The sequence below is a fragment of the Nyctibius grandis genome, chromosome 30, assembly GCF_013368605.1.
Source record: "Nyctibius grandis isolate bNycGra1 chromosome 30, bNycGra1.pri, whole genome shotgun sequence".
Taxonomy (NCBI): domain Eukaryota; kingdom Metazoa; phylum Chordata; class Aves; order Nyctibiiformes; family Nyctibiidae; genus Nyctibius; species Nyctibius grandis.
In genome coordinates this window covers 3,002,894-3,024,900 of record NC_090687.1, presented here as the reverse complement: position 1 = coordinate 3,024,900, position 22,007 = coordinate 3,002,894, and the positions used below count along the sequence as shown (strand labels likewise).

Sequence of the window (22,007 nt, the reverse complement as noted above, 5' to 3'; positions counted from 1 at the left end):
CTTATCTCGGCCGTGCCGGGGCAAAGGGCGACCTGGGGCCTCACAAAGCGCCCGGCTGCCAGCACCCCGCGGGGACCCGCCCCTGCCATGGGAACCCCAGAGCTCCCCTGCCCCGTGGCCGTGCCGGGGGACCGGACACCGTGGGGACCCGCTGCACCCCACAGCTCCCCTGCCCCATGGCCGTGCTGGGGCACTGGACCCACAGGGGAGAGCAGGGCTGACCCATGGCCCGGGGGCCCAGCCAGCCCTTCCCCACGGCCCCACTGCTGTTACCAGGGCCCGGCGGAGGCATTCCCTGCTCTGTGGCAGCTCTTTGTTGGCCTTGAAAGGGAAAAGCACCAGGGAAGGGGCAGCTGCCCTCGGCCTCAAGTACTCCGTCCCTGCCAGGGGGGCTGAAGAAGGTTGGGGGGCCCTGGCTTCCCCCCCAAGGCTTATGCCCTCATAGCCCCAGGGGGACACCGAGAGACACGGCCCTGAGCCTGGGCGGCAGCACTGGGAGATGCGAGAGATGGGCAGCACGGCAATAAAAGTACAAAGAGGCTTTATTTGAGCACAGCATCCCGCAGTCGAAAGCCTCCCCCAGGCACCAGGATGCCCCAAGGAGTGGGGGCAATGCCAAGGTGAGGGGCGAGTTGAGGTGCCAGGGCTGGAGGCCTCCTCAGTGCCATGGCGGTGCAGGCTCTGCTCCTTCCCCCTGGCCAGGTCCAGGGCTGGGGTGGGTTTTGGGGCACCTGGCAGGGCCCAGGCTGCTGGAAAGGGCCAGGCCAAGGTGCAGAAACACACGCGGGGGTGAGTGTGGTCCCCAGCCTGGGCAGAGGCAGCAGCAATGGTGGGAGGAAGGTGCTAGGGCCAGAGGCTGCAGGACCAACCCTGCCCCAGAGCAGGCGGCTCTCCCCTCCCCACCCCTGCCCCAAAGACCAGGGGTGTCTCCCCAAATGCAAACTGGGGTCAGAGTGGCTGAGGGAGCCAAGAAAGAACAAGAGGCAGCAGCTGCTGAACCACAGGAGCCCTTTTATTGCACAGCAGAGCAGGGCATGGCCCCCTCCTCCGGCCTGAGGAGCAGAAACGCAAGCACCTGCCCCAGGGCTCAGCCCGACCCAGGCACCCAGAACACGGGGCAGGGGGGACAGGGCCCGGGGAGCCAGAGGGAGCCCCCCATGTCCTGCAGCAGGGGCCAGGGCAGGGCTAGGTCCCAGACAGCCCAGGCTGGGTGGATGAGGGGATGGGGGCCATGTGCCATGGCAGAGGGAATGTGCCCAGCTCAGCAGGGCACTGCTGCTCCCCCTGGCACACTCCAGCCTTCACCCAGCCCTCAGGGAGAGCCTATGGCAGGAGCTAACGGAGCCAAGGGTGAGTTCTGATCCCTCGGGGAAGCAGAGGAAGGGGTGAGAAGAAGAGGCAGTAGACATGGGAAGGCAACAATGGGCAGGAGAGCTGGGACAGCACGGCCGTGCCGGTGCTCCGGGCACCGCGATGCCTGCACAGGCTGGCCCAGTCCTCTCCCCGCCTCCCACAACAGGGGGTCCCTGGCTCCGAGGGGCCAGGGCACATCTCTGCTGGGCAGTGCCGCCCCACGTCACGTCTGCGCCAGCGAGAGCTCCTCCAGGCCTTCCTTCCCCAGCCGGTACCTGGCGAGGTCCTTGCGGGTGACCATGCCCACCACCTGCCAGGAGAGGGACAGGGTACAGCCCCACGCTGGCACACAGAGCCTGGGGACGGGGTAGCGTGTCCCCCTCACTGCCGAGGAGCCCAGGCTGCCTGCACACGGCAAGCAGGGACTCACCTCGTTGCGATTGTCCACGACCACCAAGTGCCGCAGCCCCAGGGCTCGGAAGAGCTTGAACACCCGTGGCAGAGACGCCTCCTGCAAGGCAGAGCGGGGCTGCGTGGGCTGCGGCATCCCCAGCCAGCACCCACCGCCCTCCCGTGACCCCCAGGATGCCGGGGTGTGGGGAGGGGTCCCTGGCTGTTACCTGAGGCACAGTGTAGGGCGAGGGGTTCATGAACTCGCTGAGGTCGATCATGCACTCGCGCTCGTCCTGGGAGACATGGATGGACTGGATGGGGGGGAAGCGAGGGTAGGCGTCCCGAAAATCCTTCAGCTTCAGCCGCCGCTGCACCAGGCTCATGTTGGCCCTTTCCACAAAAACCTTAGGAGGAAAGAGACCGTCGGGGACCGCCCCACAGCACCAACAGGCACCAGGGTCAGGGCAATGCACAGGAGCGTGGGGCAGACGGACCATCTGTAGAACAGCAGCCTGTTTCCCATTCACTCGGGGTTTGTGAGCCCAGTGGGGTGCAGGATGATGCTGGGGTAACCCCAGCATGGCACAGCAGCCCTCACTGTCTCCAGGAGAGCTCAGGGAGATGACAAGGACCCTCTGCCAGCTCCTCCCAAGCAAGGCAGGCAGCAAGGGGCCTGAGGCAACAGGGGGACGGGGGCACCGGGGCTCAGACACAGCCCGAACACGCAGCATCACCCACCTTGTGCTTCAGCAGGACGATGAGCTGGGAACGCAGGATCAAACCCCGCAGCCCCGCCACCTGCGACAGAGCACCGTGTGTGAGACGGGGCTGGGAAGGGGGGGCGAGGGCGAGGGTCCCATGCCACAGCCAGCCCTCCCATGGCCGACCTCCAGCCGCATGCCCTGGCCAGCGGCGCCCAGCCCACCTGCGTGGCATCAGGGTTGCTCTCCACCACAGGGAAGCCATTGTGGTTGGAGGAGGTGTCGCTGAGGATGTCCACGACCGTGCCCACTCGCTCGATCCTCCGCAGGCAGGTGACGGGAGCACTCATGACCTCCCTGTGAGGGAGGCTCGGTGTGAAACACAGCACCAGGCCCCAAATTCCCCCCGCGCACACCTCCTCCATCCCCATAACCTGCTGGGGACAGAGAGAGGGAACACACCGCTGGCCCTGCTCCCCGCTGGGGACGGGGCTGGGCTGGCGGCACCAGGGACAAAACATGTCACCGCCTCCAGGTCCAGCTCAGGCCAACAGCGTGGTCCCAAAGCTGCCGCTCTGGGGGTGACGAGCGTCCCCCAGCCCACCTACCTGGCCGTGAGGGAGTGGGACGTCACCGGGGCCTCCCAGTGCAGGAAGGGCACGCTCTGCAGCTGGATGTGCATGTCGTAGAGTCCCTGCAACGAGAGCCGAGCCCTCAGGAGAAGCCTGGTGAGATGCCGAGGGGTACAGCCAGGCAGTAGCTCAGCTCACCTCAGCAGGACCACACGCTTGTCCTGGCTCCCCCGCAGCCCCCCAACCCCAACCCACAGCCTCTCGTCACGCCCCAGGCTCCCGGTGAGCACACCAGCCCTCACCTCCACAAAGTAGTCACCCACAATCTTCGCCGTCATCAGCACCAGCATGATGGGGAAACCGTAGGTGACGTTGCCCGTCGCCTCCATCATGATGACCGTGAGACTCAGCGTCATCCGCACTATCCCACCTGCGAGAGACACCCAAGGGGTTGGGGGGGGCAGGGAAACATGGGGTGAGGGGACAGAACACCTGAGGCCCCCCGAGTCCCTGCACGGCGATCCCGGACTGCCCGCACCCGCAGGGGTGCCCTGGATGAGCCCGGCCCCGCTAGTGCCCAGCGCTGCCCGTGCTTGGCAGGGTCGTTCAGAAGCTGACAGCCAGGCTGGGCTCCAGCTGCAGAAGCAGCAGCACCAGGGACGCACGGACCGCTTTGCCCAGCCGCCTTCACCCCGACACGAGCAGGAGGAACTCACCCAGCTGTGCGGCAGCTCCCATCAGGGCGTACTTCCCAGGGTCAGCCCAGATCTGAGCACAGGAGAGAGAGAAGGGGTCGAGTCAGGTGCCGGCTCCAGGGCAGCCAGAGATAATAAACAGTACCCTGGCGCCAAAACCCCCCCTGCAAAGTGGGGAGGAGCCCCTGAGGCAGCCTGCACAGCCCAGCTGCTGGCAGGGCTCCGTCAGGACGTGGGAAAGCCCAAACCCAGCTCAGGAAGACATCAAATGAGGAGCCCTCCACACCTTTCCAGACGGCTGTGCTGCGCTCTTAGCCAGCTCCGTGCCTGCTGCCTGCCCGGCCAGCCTGCCCAGGGGCAAGGGAGGAGGGCTGGGTGCCCCAGCTCCCCCTGTCCAGCACCCCGAGACTCACCGAGCCCTTGGTCAGGTAGGACAGGGAGATGCCGAAGAGCCTCCCCCAGGCAGCACCGATCAGCAGGGAGGGGATGAAGACCCCCGCAGACACCGTGAGGCCGTAGGTCCAGCAGGCCAGGAAGAAATACATCATTGTGAACATGCCCAGTGTCATGGGGTTGTAGGAACCTGAGGTGGAAAGAGAATGCAGAGTCAGTGCTGGTCCCGCAGCCCAGAGGGCACCATGATGGGCTGCAGCCGTGGGAGAACGGACAGCAGCAGCCCCATGATGCTCTCCCAGCAGTGAAAGCCCCTCTCACCAGCTGCACCTTCCTCCCAACACCCTCCCTGGCAGCACAAGCCTTTCAAACCAGCTCTTTAGGTTGTCTCTGTCCCCCCAAGCGCCCTGCCAGAAGCCAGTACCATCCCAAACGCCCTCCCACCCCACTGAGCCCAGCACGTGCTTTTTCTCCCTCTCATGGCCCACGATGACCCGTCCACTCCCAGCCCTGTGGTTCCCAGCCTCCTGTGATGAACTTTGCAAAGCCCCAAGAGACCACCAGCACTGGAGGACGAGGTCGGGAGGACAGAGGTGCTGGCAGGGGTCCTACCGCCAGCTTCGGGATCAACTCAGCAGAGCATGTCCTGCAAACCCCCTCCTGTCCTGCAGCTCCCACGGCTGCTCCGGCCGGTCCCACGCTGCCCCACGGCACGAGCTGTGCCATCACGAGACCCTGCCGTCCCCAGGACTCAGCCTACTGCTATTTTAGGACTGCTGAGCAGCTCAGTCTAGTTTAAACGAGTACTTTGCAATCTCTCCTTCACAGAGAGGTCAATGTGCCGAGGTCCTGAGCCGGGGAGGACCCAGCACTGCAGGGAGCAGCCCTGAGACACAGGACGGTCATCACTTGGCTTCAGGTGGCCAAGCTGCACCCTCTGGGCTGAGGTCTAGAAATTCGGAGCTGTCTGCCCACTGCCCACGTGTGGCTGGGCACGAAGCTCAGGCCAGCAGGCAAAGGGCACGCCGTTGTTACACCAGGTCCAGGGGGAACGGGAGCTGGAACCTGGAAGCCAAACTGCATTTCTCAAGCAAATCCAAAGCCCAAGATCCACCTCCGCAACCTGCCCAGAAGGTAAAGTCATTCTGGGGCAAGAGGCCCTGCTAATTAAGAAAACAGCCAGGGATGTTCCCAGGACAGGTTTCAGCCAGCCAGCGAGGGTCAGACACGCTCCCACGCAATGCCAAAGCGACAGCTTGCAAACATGCACGGACAAAACCAGGTCCTCGTCCACAGGCTCCTGAGCCCACAGCCCTTTAGCCGAGCGTGTGGGTGCCACCAGGCGCAGCACCCACCCCTCCTCCTTCCACCACTGCAGGAAAGGAGCAGGCGCAGGGCTTTGCTGGATCCCATGGTGCCCTCACGGGGCTGTGCTGATCATCCCCTGCCCCGTCCCACGAGCGGCCAGGGAATGGGTCGGCCACCTTGTGCGAGCCCAGCCCTGCTCTGTTCATGTTCAAGGACGCGCTCGCCGGGTGCACGGACCTGGGGGGTCATGGAAGAGGTTGACGACGCTCTTCTCAGGTGTGTTGAAGAAGGCAGTGGCCATGGAGTTGTACTCGCCGTCAGCACAGAAAAGCTGAGAGGGAAGAAAAGAGAGTTGGACGTGGCAGATCTGGGGTGCCCCGCAGCAGGGAGGGCTGTGGGCTCGGGGGACACGTGCCAGCGAGGAGGCAGCTCGGCAGCAAGCACATCAACGCCGCGCTTGGCTCTCCAGCTCTGCCCGGGGTGGAGGGCATTGACTGCAGGGGAGCCAGCGAGGTCCAGTGCCACAAAACCCAGCAGGGTCTTGTCTCCCCGCTCAGCCTCCACCCAGGCTCAGGGTGCACCCGACCCTTGGGGGCATTCTCCAGCATTTCCTACCTGCAGGGGATATGCCACCGAGCTCCCCTGGATGGGCTGGCAGTCTCTCGAGCAGTAAATCATGACGAACCCCACGGTCGCTGTCACTGCTGCCACCAGCATGGCCTCGACCACCTGGAGGCACGGCCGGTGGATGTACCTGTGAGGGAGCGGAGGAGTGGGGGTGGCACCCAGGGGTGCTGGCAGGACCAGCCACAGCCTGGTTTGGCACGTCACGCCGGGCACACGGGCAGGCTGGCTGCCTCCACTCCCTCCCCAGAGCCCTGCCAGGCTGCCCTGCGCTCTGTCCTCTGGTGAAGCTGTCATGGGGAGCTGGGGGCAGGAGGCCGGCAGCAAGAGCAGCTTCACCCACCCAGCTCCAGCGGATTTGCCCAGGTCCCCCACACGGAGCCGGGCACAGCGCCCACGGGAAGGCTGGTGCGGTCTGTCTGGGGGGACAGCGCAGGGCCAAGCCCAGAACGCTGCGGCTCGTGAAGGTCTGAGGAGCGATGCCCTGGAAGCTCCTGCAGGCCCCTCACCACTCTGCTGCCACAGGTCATCCCTCCCTGAGACCATGAGGCTGGTCCTGGGGTTTGAGAAGCTGGTGACAAGTATTGGCTGTGCCAGACTGGGCTGTGATGGCTTTAGCAGCTCGCTCTGTTCTCTCGTTACTTCTCAGAAGCACATAACAGTCAGGTCTGCACTTCTTTGGGCCCTCAAGTCACTGAAGGGAAATCCTTAGCAGGGTGAGAGCAACGGTGGGACACTGTGGGTCACAGCCTCACAGCGAGAGGTACGCGGCATCTTTGCCTCCCAGCTTCCAGGGGCTGCTGCTGCCCACGTTATGTGTGAGATCACAACAGCCTTGCTCTGGCTGGGAACACTGCTTTGAGGCAGTGCAGAAGGCACCAGCCAACCCATGTCAGTCACCTTAACCACCTACAAGCTCTTACCTGATCCGGAACATCGTTAACCAGTAATTGAGGGCATTGAACAGGGCCCCGAGGATCCCGCCTGCGAATGCAAGAGAGGAACAGCTCAGCAGGCAGGTCCCAGGCTCTCCTACAGCCGCCCAGGACACAAGGAACCTGTGAAGCTCAGGGAGACACCAACAACCCACCCAGTGTGACCAGCAGCCCCGGGACACATGGACACTGTCCCTGCAGAGACAGCCAGGACCTGACACCAAGAGGAGCCCAGCACCAGGGTGGCACTAGCCAGGCGAGGGACAGGCCAACCCTGCGGGGACAAGGGCAGCTTGTTTCAAAGCAAGGGGCTGCCCACGACTGCACCGCACTGACCCCACTCAAGGACTTTGCAGTACTTGGATTAAAGGGGCTCACCTTTGCTACAAGGGTAAGGGGTGGGCCGGGATCCAGCTCTCGCCCCCGTGTAAGCCCCACAAGCAGCCTCTGCTCCCGAGTTTAATGGATTTCCCATTCTCCCCAGGAAACTGGATCCCAAAGCTTTAGACCCAGACACAGAACAGAGGAAATTACTCTGACTAATCCAATGGCAAGAGCAGCACTCTCTTACCAACCACTCCCATGAAGATGAAGATGGGAATTTCCTGGATCGTGTATCCCATTTTCTGCAAGCAAGCAAGAAAGGGGTTTCAGGTCTCCTGGCCCATCTGCAGCCCTGCAGCCAGTCACTGTCTGCTGGGACAGCACAAGCCTGCACTGGCAAGTGGCTCCCAGAGCTGCCCCAAAGTCTCGCCCAGACACCCCACAGCCCCCAGACCAAGCAGTGGCTGCAGAAAAGCCTTCTGCTGGGGCTGGTAAAGCTGGGATCTGGCCAGGCCCCACAGGCTGCTCGGGCAGAGCCTGCCTCAGCCCCTGGCTGATGTTTTAAGACAGACTGGTGGCCCCAAGCTGCTGTGGGCTGCTTCTAACCCCCCCTAACAGAGCCCTACCAGGGGAATATCTGTGCCATACCTCATTATCAAACCTGCCGAAGTTGATGAGCCCAGGGCTGGAGAGATCCCAAGCGTTGCCGTGGTAAACGCTCAGGACAGAGTTCAAAGTGAACGTAGAGATCATGGAGGCAAAGAACTGGAAGGAGACGCAGCCCAGAGTCACTGCCAGATGCCTCCAGCCCTGCTCCCTCACCACATGCCCCTTGCACTACCCCAAATCACCCCCCGAGACCCTTGGGTAGGGCTTGGTACCCAGGGCGGAGCAGGACAAGAGGCCACAATCCCTGTGATAGCACTGGGCAGCTTACACCGAGCAGGGGCTTGCCTCTCCGTTGCCCTGGGGCACAGCCCAAGGCAGCCCCCTTGGCAATGGGTTGGCAGCAAGATGGAGCTCAGTGAGGTCCAAATGCAGCCCCTGAGGAGCAGGGCGCAGAAGGGGAGCTGGGATGCTGTTCCCTGGGATGCATTACGCTGGGGCAGGGATGGCAGGAGCCCCGGGGCTGCAGGGCACTGGGAAAGGGCACTGCCTCACACTGGAGCCCACAGCCCTCCATTTACTGCTCCTGCTCTCCAGCACTTACAATTCTCCATGTCAGGAACTGGTTCCAGAAGGAAGCCCCTTCCTCCAAGCTGAAGAGGACCCCCCCTGCAAATGCAAGACACAAACACCTTCACAGGGGCACGTGCCACAGACCCTCGGTTCACAGTGTCAGCCGAGGCACCCAAATTCATCCCAGCCCACGTGCCCCGTGCTGGCCCAGCCCTCACAGGCTCTAGCAAAGGGACCGGCAGGCCCACCAAGCCATCAGTGATGTACTGATTGCAGCGAAGTCCCTCCACTGCCCTCCTCCATCCCAGGGAGGCAACATTTGGGATCCGAGACATATAATCCCCCTCCCCTCTTCCCAAGACCTGCGTGGTGGGGCAGGACAGCCCGGAGTGGGGCCGGGCACTCTGTGGGAGGGCTCCTGCAGAGCTGCAGGCAGATCTCGGCAGCTGCCTCCATGCAAGTGGGAGCAACCTCCTGCTGAGATCCGTGTGGAGGCACCGCTCAGCGTCCTCAGAGAGGCAAGACACGCACCCACGGGGGCACCGAAGGCAGCCGAGACACCAGCAGCAGCTCCGGCCGAGACAAAGTCCCTCTTTTCCGTGTCTCTGCGGAAGTACTCGAAGATCTGAAACACCGAAGCAAAGGCAGGTTTAGGGCTGGCCACAGGCGTGAGTTTAGGGGAGACACAGGGTATGCCATGTGTGACCCCAAGGAACAGCCCGGTTTGGGCACAGAAGGGGACCTGCAGCACAGCCCCTCAGCCCTCACCACCAACCTTGAAGTCTCGCTTTAAAGACGTGGATCTTCCCTGGGAGATCCCAGCAGCAATCACCGCTCCGGAGTGAATCATGGGTCCTTCCTACACACAGGAGAGCAGAGTCAGAGCGGAGAAGGAAGAACCCCTGGGACAGTCAGGGATGGTTGAATGCTGCTCGCAGCCCTAAGGCAGCTGGCCAGGAGGATTTCCCTCCGGGAAACACAGACCTTGCCATTTTCCCCCACTTAAATCCTCATTCTAGCAAGCAGCTCCCGTAGCCACCTCCTGTTCCCACCAGCCCAGGGGACAGGAGCTTCCCTTGCCTGTCTTCAATCCCAGCGAGCTAGAAAGGACCCAACGGGGCACCCAGGTGTCCCCCACCCAACGCTTGCAGGGACGACCACCGATGGACGTAGGCTGCTGCTCTCCTGCCCTCACCCAAGGCCCACGCAGGCCGGATCGGTGGCACGGCGCACCCCAGGGGCTCCCCAAGCCTGGCCACGCCGTGGTCACCTTGGCCAGACCAGGGAATAAACTTGGGCAGCGACTGCAGGGCCCCCAGCGCCCGTCCCCAGCGCAGGACCGGTGACAGGCTGTGGCACGTGTGCCTGCAGCGGGTAACCCCACGCCAGCAGCGTGCCGGAGCACGCGTCGTGCACATCACCTTCCCAACGGCCAGGCCGCCCACCACCGAGAGGATGACCCCGCAGACTTTGATCACCAGGGTCTGCAAAACAGAGACGACAGGCACAGCACATCGCACAGGTGGCATGGGGGACACGGCTGCGGCAGCCATGGGGGACACGGACCCAGCCAGCCGCAGGGGCGGGAGCCAGCGACCCCGGGGAGCTTGTGACTCTCAGCACCCCCATCGTGGTGATGGGGTTGGCCAACTTTCTTCTTGGCCAGAGCAAAGAGCGACCCAAAGCTGCTCTTCCCAGCGCCAGCTGCCGATCCCAGGGCGGGAGGTTTAACCACCCGACGCCGGGGGAACAGCTACGGAGCGGGGCAGCATGGGCAGGGACCACCCCACGAGGACACAAGGCACCCAGGCTAGCCCGGCAGAGGTGGCCCCATCAGGGGCAGAAGGCACGCATCCCACCACCTCCCGCTTCCTACCTTGAGGCGGACAACGTGTGGGATCTTCACGCCATTGAGATAGCATTTGATCTGGGGAATGCCGCTGCCGGCTGCGACGGGCTGCGGGGAGCAGGGAGAGCGTGAGTGGCTGCCACGTACAGCATGGGGACACACTGGCCACCTTACTCCTGTCTCTCAGCACAGGACACACCAAGGGGAGGCTCAGAGATGAGGCCAAAGCCTACCCCCAGGCTCTGGAGGTGGGCTTGAGGGAAGCACCCACAGCCCCTAAGGGCAAATGTGCCAGGGAGAAGGACCTGGCTGGGTTCTTGGGGGACACCAGGGTGTTCCCACCACCGTGCCATGGCGAGAGGCCCAGTGCTGCAGGAGGCTCACACTTGGTGGCCAGGGAGAGCAAGGGCAAAGCCACAAGGAAGACACTGCTGACTCAGAGTGGCCCGCAGGGAGCCATCACCCCCTCCCAGCCATAACCGGCCCCAGTCTCTGGCTTGTCCTCCCGAGCACATCCCCAAGGCACCCAACCAGCCTGCTCTCTGCGGGTGCTCCTGTACGCCCAACGCGAGAGGCTGAGCCGGGGTCAAGGCTGGCGAGAGCTGCGCCTGCGCCCAAGGCTGGAGCACACCCTCTGCCCAGGGCTGTCAGTGAAGGGCAGCGTGTCCTGCCAGTCTGACACCCCGGGAGAAACCCCACAGCACAGCTGGAGCCAACGCCGAGGAACTGGGGCTACCAAGAGCCAATCTGGTAGAAACATTTGCCATTACACAAATTTGCATGTTTTCTGCAGACACGATCCTGCTTCTCCCATGTAAAGAGCCGCGGCAGGAGGCATAGGGGTACCCTACACAGGCCACTTCCAAACTCTTACCTCTATGAACGCCACGATCACGGAGCCCACCATCACCACGCTGGCATTCAGGGTGGCCCAGAGTAACAGGGAGAAAGACAGGCCCCCTTTCTCTGTGAACTTGTCGATGTCTGGGGAGGCAGCTCAAGGAAAGGCCAGTATCAATTGGGTCCCACCCCTCCCACCCTGATAACACGCCGCTGAAATGCTCCTTGGGCTGCGGCAGCACAGCGGATCATGTGCACTGAGCGCAGCCAGGGCTGCTGCAAGGATTCTCCTCCGTTATGGCAGTGCCCAGCCACAGCTCAGCCCCGCAGAGCAGTCGGGCACTTGGCAGCACCTTGGGTGGCACAAAACACTACCCTCTCCCCCAGCACCCCCCTTGTAGCTACCAGGACCGGAGATCCCAGAGCTCCCAGCTGGCCAGCGGCCACGGCTCCGTGGGAGGATACTGCCCTTCACCACCCGGTACTTCAGCCCAGCCAGGTTCTCCACCACGATGTCGATGAAGCAGGCGACGAGGCCGGTGAGGATGCCGATCATGGCACAGATGACCCAGCGCTTGATCTCCACCGTCCGGAAAGCCTGAGGGACACACAGCCATCAGACCCCGCTGCCGCCCAGCCTGGTCCCCAGCAGCATCGGGGGGTCTCCAACCCACCTGGATGCCTTCCCCAACACAGCCCTGAGCCCCGGCAGCCCCAAGGATTGCTGCCCAGGGAACACCAATGCTGGCTGACCCAGGACTGCAAAGCCTGGCCACAACTTACTCATTTTAAGCCAGTGCCCTTGCCCCTCTGAGGGATCCCTGACAGCAGGCATGCTTTTCCAGCTCGCCTGCCTCCATCAGGCCCCTCCTGTTAGGCTTCTTGCTGCAGCACCGGCTCCCAAAGCCCCCAGGGCAGATGCTCCACATGGCTCCAGAAGTCCCTCTGCTCAGGGACCTGCCCCATGCTGCCCGGCAATGCCACCATGCACACCCAGGCTAGCTCCCTTCTGAACCATCCTATGCTGGGTCCTTGCTCTTGAGGTTTTATGGCTCATCACAAGCTGGTCAGTGCACATAAACCCACCCTGGCTCAAGCACAACCTCCCCTGGGGTGGAGAACCCCCCAGCAGCTGGGCAGGGGGGAAGGGCTTCCCTGGGCCATCCCAGCTGCAGGGACGGTGGGCAGCTGGGTTGTGGCGAGACTCACCGCGTGGTTTATCCTCCTCTCCTCCTCCAGGAACAGCTGGTTTTCGCTGTTGTCATAGTCCAGGCTCTAGTTCAGGAGAGGGAGATGCTGTTACTGTCTAGCGCAGGGAAAGAGACGCCCATGCCGGGGAGGGCTGGCCTCAGACCCTCGCCCCTGCCCCTCCACACCCCTGTATCTTTCTCCTCCCTTGATCCTACTCCTTCCCCACTGAAACCCCTCTAGCTGAGCAGCTGCAAGCCCTAGCCCCATGTACCTCACCCACTGCATCCCAGAGGGCAGAGCCGAGGGAGGGAGCCCGGCGCTTACCTCGTACTTGAGCGACAGGAGCTTCTCGTTGTGAGGGATCTCGTTGGGATGCTGCCGGGGGAGCTCCGTCTCCTGCGGGACGTGATGCACAGGTCAGGAGGGCCAGCTCCGAGCCCAGCCCTCCTCTCTGCCACATAGCTGCTGGTTTTCACACTCAGGAGAGGCGAGGAGGGCTGCAGAGACCCAAGCCCTAGTGCAAGCTGCCCTACAGGCCAGGATCCGGGATGATTTTCCACCAGTTGGTGCATGTATGGGATTTAAGGCAGCTGGAACGGGCTGTCAGGCGGGCACCCTCGCCCACCGCCTCGCCCTGCCTGGGTAGGACATTTCCCCACGGGCAGATGGGGGGTTTGCCCAGCCGGGTACCACGCTGCCGTGTTGGTCCGGTGCGAGCGGCTCCGTGCCCCAACGAAGGGCAACCTTCCACCTCGGCAGTAAATTCCTTCCGCCAAAGCAAGGAGCTATTTCAAGCAGGCCCACGTTTTTGGGCAGAAACCAAATGCTGTTTCCCAAGTGTCTTTGATCACACAAGCTGTTCCCAGCTCCCAATTAGGGCATTCACCGAGGAGGCCAGGGGGGCCCCCAGGACATCAGCACCCTGCACCCTTCCCCAGCCCCACGTTATAGCTGCAGCCAAAGCCGGCCCAGCCTGTCCTCCAAGGAAGTATTAAGAACTACTCCTTCCCATTTAAGGATTCCAGAAGAAATATTGAGCAAAAGTCATCTTCTCATTTGCTCTTCCTACAGCTCCATGGCTGAGGCAGGAGCATCTGGGGAAGAAAAGCTTTTCGGGTTCACGTAGTGAGGAATAACTTGAAACCTGAGAGTTTCTGCAAGATGCAAGAGTTTCTGTCTGTCCCCAGGGCTGAGATGTCCCCTCCCCTGCCTTCACGCAGAGCTGGGGAGGTGGCAAGAGAAGCAGCTTTAAGGAGCTCTCATGGCAACAAGGAAGAAATCCCTTCCCACCCCACCTGCTCCTGCATTTGCTCCCGTGGCAGCAAGGTCCCCGCGCCAGCGGGCTGGTGGCTGGTGCTGCTGCTCAGAGAGGCGCAGGGGACCGTGACGTCCTCAGGCCATCGCTGCGGCTAAGGGGAAGCAGCGAGGGTTAAGGCAGAGCAGTGGGCAGCTGCCTGCGCCACAAAGGTCACCCATCCCAGGAGCCCTCGTGGGACGAGCGGTATGAGAAGGGGGAGACAGAAGGAGAGAAGGGGGAGACAGAAGGAGCTGTCAGTGGCAGAAGGGAAGTGGCCTCAGTAACGGCAGGCCCCTGTCTGTGCCACTCACCAGCTCACGCACGTCCTCGTTGAGGTCCACATTGCTCAGCTGCCCGATGCGCAAGAAGGAGGAAGGAGTGAGCTGAGGAAAGAAGGGAAAACGGGGTCAATTCCTGAAGGCGCTGCAAGCCGTGGCCGGAGGAAGGAGCACGCCCGCGGGTGCTGCTGCTCTGCCCCCGCTGCTGGAGCCCCCCGCAGCGCAGCACCCGCGGAGGACACACGGCCGAGGTGGGACCCCCCGCCCCAGAGGGAGCTCGAGGCGGCAGCAGTCTGCTGCTCCAACCTGCGAGCTGGCAGAGCCGGCGCGCCCCGGGGAAGGTGTCAGCCAGCAGCAGCTCCTCGAGGCTGGCAGCCGGCACCCTGAGAGCTGGCGAGAGCCACCAACAGCCTTGGGCCGAGGAGCGCGGCACGCCGGTGTGGCAACCGCGCGGCCAGCAAACCCGTGCCGAGCAGCACGTCCCACGCTCCGCTGGAGCTGGGGAGGGACAGACCCCTCAAAGTGCCACCTCCGCGGTCACAGCACACCGAGACCCGCCGGGGCCGTCCCCCAGCTCGCACACCCGGTCAGCGAGGGATGGCCCAGGGCACGTCTGGCTCTGCCATCTGCTCCACAGGAGCAGTTCCCAGCCGGGAAAACGAGCACCTCGGTACGTCCATCTCCCTCCGAGCAGCCGGGACCGGAGCGACGGCCGGGCTGGCTGCCAGCCAGCGCACACGGGAGGGAGCAGGCACGTCGCTCCCGCAGCCCCGGTGACACCGGTGCCTCTCCGAGCCGGCCCCGCGCCGTGCTGGGAAGGAGCGTTTGCGTCTGCCTCTGGGGAGCAGGTTCTCCTTTCAGTGGTGACCGCTCGGGCTTGTTACTGGCAGCGTAATTGCGTAACACAGGAGTTTTTGGACTACTTGGGTCACCTCTCTTCTCCCAGCCGATGTAGGCGAGGGCTCGGGCTGCAGCCGAGCCAGCCTCCAGCCGGGCAGTGCCCCGAGGGGACCCGGCAGCAGCAGACGAGCTGCCGTCACCCCTCCGCCGTTGTGAAACACGGGGATGCACAAGGGCGCCAGCAGCACTGTCACTAAGCCCAAACACCATTTCTCAACGTTAAGATGTTCCCCTCCAGAGCCTCACCCCTCCCCAGCTGCCAGGCTAAAGGACGGGCGAACAAAAGCAGCATGGCAGGCAGCAGCGGGGCCCCGGCACGTCAGTCCCTCTGTGCCGGCAGATCCCAGAGCGAGCCCCTGCTGCTCTAATCCCCACCGATCCCGTCTGGAGCACGCAGGCCAGGGCGGCTGGCGCGTCACCGCAGACGAAGAATATCCCTTTGTGTTTGCAGCCTGACCTATTTTCCCATTTCTCTGTCTCCTCCACGTTCTCACTCGCTCCCTGACCTGCAGGTGGGGTCTGCCCCAGCTTCTCAAACCCTCTTCGGTGCCCTTCTGTCCCCAGCAGCCTGAGCCACAGGAGGGGCTGAGCACAAAGTGCCCCACGCAGCTGCTTTCAGACACAGGTTTGGTGAGACCAGCCTGGGTTTTGGTTCTGGTCCATGATAGCTCCACAATCCCCATGGACAGGATCCACGTGGACCCTTTCCCAGCAGTCGGAGCAGACCGCTGTGGGCTCCTACAAGCCAGGCACACCCAAAGCTGCCACCTCCCTGGGGGGACGGGGACAGGAACATACACAGAGTCACGAGCTGGAGGCAGGAACTGCCCCTTTCCGTGCCCACTGGTGCAGCTGCTCCGGTGGTCCCAGCCGGGCCCCCGACGTCCTGGGAGGGGGGAAGGACACAGTCCTCATCCTGAAACCCTGTGAGGGACAAAGCTGAGGCCTTGCAAGGAACCCACCTCCACCTGGCTTCAGGAAGCACAAAGATTTAAGGCTCCTATTAGACGACACACGTCCAGGGCAAGATCAAGGCAACGGGATGGAAACGATCACTCACACCATGTCCCCTGCTCACGCCTGGGCTCAGACCCCGGGCACCAAGACCTCAGACAGGACCAGCCCTTCAGGGATATTCTCCTTCTGCTAGCCATGGGGGGCTGCGGAACGACCAAATGGGGCTGAACCAGTGACACCCCCCCACACACACCCCTTCCCTACGGACCAAGGGGCCAGGGCACGGCAGCTCTACTCTCAATGGATTAGGCAGCAGCAGGACCCAAGCACAGAACCCGAAGCTGAACTTCATTAGACAAGCAGCGTGTTTTTAATATGCCCCCCACCAAGTCCTGGCATCCCTCCGGCACCCAGACAGACCGAGTCGCTCCAGTCTCACCCGGGATGGAGATCACATGCTCCGAGGACAGGAAAAAGCTGCTTCCATCAGCACCCACCTTGTATAAGAGGGACAGGGGGGATTCAGGCAGCCAGGACAGAAGGTTATTTGTGCACGGCTCTACGATTCACCGAGCACATGGACGGCGCTACCCTTCAAACTCAGGCCAAGACACTGCTGATCCGGGTACACATGATGTCGGTGTGACCGCGGTACCATTATCTCCACATAACAACCCGCACTGTTGCCAAACCCCAGAGGATGCAGATGGGTTAACAGCTCTCCTGTCCCAGGAGAGGCTCCCGGGCCAGCTGAGCCTGTCTCCAACAGCGGCACACAAAGAGCGACGGCACCAAGCCCTCGGCACTCGCCCCGTTTGGGTGGTAAAGCTAATTCCTCACCCTTCTTGAGCTCTGCAAAGAGATGTCTGGAGCCGTGATCTGGACCAAAACTGCTCAACACCTTTGTCAGTGGGGCAGGGGGCATGGTGGCAGGCAGGGCTGCTCCTCAGAGGGGCCTCGCCAGGCTGCAGGGAAGCCTCCGAAGTTCAACAGAGGCAAATACAAAGCCCTGCGCCTGGGACAGACATGTTCCAGGGGTTAGACAGCAGCTTTGCTGAAAAAGTCCTGCAGCAAGCTGGTGGATGAGTTGAAGAGGAGTTGGTGGCACAAACCTGCAGTGGAGATGGGTCAACCACCTCCTGGGTGGTGCAAGACCACAGCCAGGAGGTCCAGGGAAGGGATCCCACACCTCCACCTGGCACCTGTGATAGCACACCTGGGACTTGGCATCTGGGCTCCCCAGGACAAGGAAGGCACGGAGACACGGGAGCGAGTCCAGTGAGACAGTCAGGGGCTGGAGCATGCAGTAAGATGTACGAGGAGAAGCTGGTGCTTCTCAGGGAGATCTTCTTGCCACCTCCAGACACCTAACAAGAGGTTACAGAGAAGACAGAGCCAGACTTTCCTCAAAGCTTCACATTGATGGGACAAGAAGCAGTGGACAAGCTGCAGCAAGGGAACTCCTGAGATATCGGAGATAAATGTTCTCCCCAAGGGTGGCGACACACTGAACCTGGGGCCAGAGAGGGTGCAGAGCCTCTGTCCTTGGAGATACCCAAATCTCCACTGGACACGGCCCTGAGCAACCTGGTCCAAGGGATCCGCTCTTAGCAGGGGCTGGGCTAGAGACCTCCCGAGGCCCCTTCCCCCTTCATTACATTGCTGCCCGCTCCAGCACTGCTCCAAGATGGGCGAGAGCGAACTCAGGATCAATTTCAATAAGAAAAAGATTTGGCAGAAGATCCCAACCACCGTCTTCTTCTCATGCCCCAAAGGGATCACCTCCAAGGTTGGGCAGCAGCAGCTGAATGCAGATACCAGCACCAGCCTGGTGGGAGACAGCAGCGCTGCTGCCAGCGTCCCCGTTTGGCAAAGGTGACAAGAAGCCACCCTGCTACACGTGATGCCACAGCAGCGTTTTACCTCTGAGCAGAGCAGTCAAGGAGCAATCCCTGTTTGGGAGCAGCAGAATGACTTCAGTCGAGGCTAAAACGCCGCCGAACCACCCGGGGCCGCGTGCGCAGTGACCCAGCAGTGCCTCCCAAACGTCGCTCTGGAGAACCGTAAGTAGGGAGCATCACCCAGCCCCAGCGACCACCGCCTGCCGTGACGACCCCCGCCGTACGCTGCCCCTGCTCACTAACGAACTGGAAGCGCGCGGCTTTCTGTTATCAGTGAGATAAAGCGCGGTGCAGACCGCATCGGGAGCCCACAGCAGTATTGCAGAAGCAGCGGGAGGGAAGGAAGAGGATTTCCAGCCCCCAGGGCCCTCTTGGCCCCAGCACGCTCTGCCAAGGAGCCCCCGGTACCTCCTTGGGTGGGAAGGACAGCTCCAGGCTGTGTCACCGGCGGGGGAAGCCCTGTCATCGGCTATGGCAGCGAACGGGGGAGATGAGCTGCAGGGCTTCTGAAATCCCCCTCCTCTGACACACAACCACAGCTGCGATGGGCTTCAAACCAACGCAGCCGTCGTCCCCAAAACACACCACACCAGGAGAGAACCAGGCTCCTCACCTCCAGGCCCATAACACGGGAGAAAGCGGCCGGGCTCTCCCCACGGTGTCACCACTCAGCTACGATTTTGCCTCCAGCCTCCCGCTGTCTCTCCAGGGCACAGCTGCTCCCTGCCTCTCACCTGCACGAAGCCAGGAGATGCCGTTGTTGTCCTGGCCCACCTGCCTTTCTCCAGGCACCTTGTCCCACATGCTCCCCCCCACAGAGGAGCAGCGCAAGGTTAAAGTGCCACTGCAGTCCCCAGCAGTGCGAGCACTCAGCAGAAGGGACTGGACTTGCTAAAACCTCTCTGCTTGGGGAAGCTCCTGCCACCACCCGAGGGCAGTGGCTTTCCGGGGAGGCCGGCTCCAGGCAGTGTGCAGGCAGGGACAGGCAGCCGCTCTGCTGGCACCCAGGGGACGCACAACCTGCAGCCCATCCACCAGGAATCAGGGCTCACCCAGCAAACTTCTCTTTTCTCCCTCCCCCCCGCCAAGATTTTCCGATGGCAGCAAGCGCGGCAGCCCTCCGGCATCGCCACCGGGCCACCAAGGCTGCGTTTGGCACCCTGGTACTTGAAGTTAAAGAAAACAAGACCAACAACATCTAGAGATGCAGAACTAACACACAGGGGTTAAGAAGGACGAGCTGCCTGGTCCACGTTTTGGTAACCCACTGTCCACACACCCTGTTCCAGGTACCTTCTGGAGCGGGAGCATTACACCAATCCCAAAGTCAAGGCATTTTGGCAAAAACACAGAGCGTATCTTCAAAGGGCAGCAAAGGAGAAGTGTTCTTTTTCGAAAAACGCCTAATGATCGAAATTGGCTGCTCTTACTCAAACTGCCCACCCACTTTTCAGCCTAAGAACCGACACGCACAGCTCAAGGACACGGGGAAGGGGCAGCCCGCGGCAGGCGTGATGCTCAGACGTACAGGCAGCCTCTCGCTTCTTGATGTATTCGAGGCACTACAAAGTCCTGGTGAGAGGAGGAAGGCTCAGCTCCGGAGCAGTGCTCAGGTGACCCCAAAACCAGAGGAGACCTCAGGCACAGCCCCATAGCATCCCCTATACGCTCCTGGGTGTGTTTATCCAGCCCCCCCTCACCTCCCGCCCACAAGAACTCGATCTCAGTCTCTCACAGCAGACAGACGGAGAACTATAGACCCGTGTTTCCTTTTGTCGCTTTAAGATCACTTTCATTTCCATCAAATAAGCATGTCAGAAAGGGAAGAAGCTCCGCTGGGGACATTTTTATTGCATGACCACAACCCAAGTTTCAGTCTCCCGTGAGCCAAGCAGCTCCAGTCTCTGTTTCTCTGCCAAAGCCGTCCTGCCTTCACTTTTCAATCTATACGGCATCTAGGCCAACGGACCGTCCGCGGGAGAGAAGCAGCTGCCCTACACCAAAGGGTAACCCCAGCGCTACGGTGACAACCCAGCTGCCACCGCCAGGCCAGTGCCGCTGCCAGGGGCACGCGTGGTCCGGGCAGCCACGGGTTTGGAGCTCCGGCAAGGTACTCACTCTCCTCCTTCGCTAAGGAAAATGCCACGCAGCGCCTCGGCACCAGCTGGGACGGAACATGGTGACAATAAACCAGAGCGGCAGGGCCGGGTCTCCACCACCAGCTGCCCCGCTGTAGGGGGGCTCAGGCATTTCTTTTGAGCCAGCAGGAAAACCCTTCCCTAACTGACTCGCAGCCACGAGATCGGGTTAATCCCTATTTTAACACCCTTCAGACCTGCAGAATTCACCACGTGGTCTTTAAAGACAACCCATGCTGTAAACACACAGTGTCCTGTTGTACTGGCTGGGAAGATTACTTTTATTTTCACGCCAGAACAGCTGCAACGGTGCAGGCAACTCCTTCCAGCTGCCATGCCCCGCTCCCGCAGCGCCACGCTAGGCACTTCCCACTTCCAGCCTAATGAACCCTGCATTTCCCTCCAATTAGCCAGCTGTTCTGACTTGCCCAGGAGCAGGGCAGCACGGAATCATGCTCAGCAAGACATCCCTGCTGCCAAGGGCTGGCACCACTCCTTGCAGCTCAGGTCTCCCAGCAAACTCTTCACAGGCAATTTAAGGATCTCACCCGGAGGCAGCTCCTCTTCCATAGGCCTGGCCTGACACCCTGCCCAGACCACGGCCCTTGCCTGGCACAGCCCGCCCAGCAACAGGCACCGAGTGCCTCGGCCAGAGCCACGGCGTATGAGGAAAAACTTCTTTACTGTGAGGGTGCCAGAGCACTGGCTCAGGCTGCCCAGGGAGGGTGGGGAGTCTCCTTCTCTGGAGATATTCAAAACCCACCTGGACACGACCTTGTGCAACGTGCTCTGGGTGACCCTGCTTGGGCAGGGGTTAGAGATGATCCTCCAGAGGCTCCTTCCAACCCCAACCAGTCTGTGATTCTGTGCTTCATCCAGAGGAGAGCCTGCTAGGCAGGCTGCCCGAGCAACAGCCTCCGGCTACACTGGAGAGGAGCTTCTCTTCAGTTAATTACCCAAAATTAATTTGCAAGAAGCAATTGGCCTCCCTGCGTTCGTGATACGTCCCACCCTGGACTTGCTTTTTGCCAGCGCGGTTCCGTACGTGCTGCACGGCATCCACCACCCCGCCAGCGCCAGGCGTGCCCGTGTCTGAGCCCGGCACGTTGGTCTGGGCACTGGCAGTGTGCGGGGCGACCGGCTCCGTCACGGCGCGGTGGTAGGAGCAGAGGTGACGCGGGCAGCCCCGGCAGCCCCTGCCCAGCGCCACGTCCTGCTCGCAGGGACCGTCTCGGCGGCGGGGCTGCGGCCGGGCCCCGGCACCTCGTGACGGCTGCAGCCGCGGCGGGACCTGAGTCAGGCCCCACGCTCAGATTTTCCCCCACGAGTGACCCGAGGGCCCCGTGCCCCGGCCATGGCTCCCTCCCGGCCTCTCCCTGCGCCGGGCCCAGCCAGGTTCCGCTTTCCCCGGCGTGCGGGAGCCCGCACACCCCCCGGAGCCGCTCACGGAGCAGAGCCCCGGCACCCCGCAGCTCCCCGCCGGCAGCCCCGGGGCAACGAACACGGTTAAACGCTACAGGGGAGGGAGACGCGTACACGACCCCAACCCCCGGCTCCAGCCCCTCTCCGACGGCGTCCCGGCGCAGGGAGGCCCAGGACGGGGCAGACACCACCCCGGTGCGCCTGTACCCCCCTCCCGGTGCGCCGGTACCCTCCCTGCCGGTACCGGTACCCTCCTCCCGGTGCGCCGGTACCCTCCCTGCCGGTGCCGGTAGACCCTGCCCGTGCCGGTACCCCCCTCCCCGGTGCTGGTACCCACCTGCCGGCCGCCAGCCGCCGCCCCGGGGCCGGTGCCGTTGAGCAGCGGGGTGGTCTCACCCGCCCGCTCGTCCTCGTCGTCCTCGTCGCGGTCGCGGCCGGACCATGACACCTTCTTGGCGACGTTGGCCATGCGGGGCGGCGGCAGCGCACACCTCCGCCGGCCCCCGCCTGCACCGGCCGGTCATGTGACCGCGGGGGCCGCCGCCCGCACGTGAGCGCTACGGCGGCCGGCGGGGGCCGCCCCGCCCCGGGGCACCATGGGAGCCGCGGTCCCGCCGGTAGCCCCGCCGCGGGGCACCATGGGAGCTGTAGTCCCGCCGTAGCCCCCTGCCCGGTAGCCCTTACCCTGCGCCGCTTCCCCGGAGAAGGAGCCGGAGCCCATCCCCGGTCCGTCCTGCCGCCGGGGGCTGAGGCGGGT

The 22,007-nt window shown here is 62.7% G+C and overlaps 1 protein-coding gene across 1 annotated transcript; it reads right to left on the bottom strand.

Moving 5' to 3' along the window:
- Positions 1 to 524: 524 nt before the first annotated feature.
- CLCN7 (chloride voltage-gated channel 7) lies at positions 525 to 21,811 on the bottom strand. The gene is made up of 25 exons (XM_068420096.1): positions 21,588 to 21,811; positions 13,966 to 14,037; positions 12,682 to 12,753; positions 12,376 to 12,441; positions 11,632 to 11,764; positions 11,201 to 11,310; positions 10,354 to 10,434; positions 9,899 to 9,961; positions 9,253 to 9,336; positions 9,009 to 9,102; positions 8,509 to 8,573; positions 7,947 to 8,063; positions 7,546 to 7,600; positions 6,963 to 7,023; positions 6,031 to 6,169; positions 5,653 to 5,746; positions 4,128 to 4,297; positions 3,736 to 3,787; positions 3,322 to 3,449; positions 3,056 to 3,141; positions 2,672 to 2,804; positions 2,485 to 2,544; positions 1,974 to 2,150; positions 1,784 to 1,864; positions 525 to 1,663 (listed from the first exon to the last, which is right to left on the bottom strand). The coding sequence occupies exons 1-25, from the start codon at positions 21,717 to 21,719 to the stop codon at positions 1,577 to 1,579; spliced, it is 2,412 nt and encodes an 803-aa protein (XP_068276197.1). The 5' UTR covers positions 21,720 to 21,811; the 3' UTR covers positions 525 to 1,576.
- Between the last annotated feature and the right edge of the window lie 196 nt (positions 21,812 to 22,007).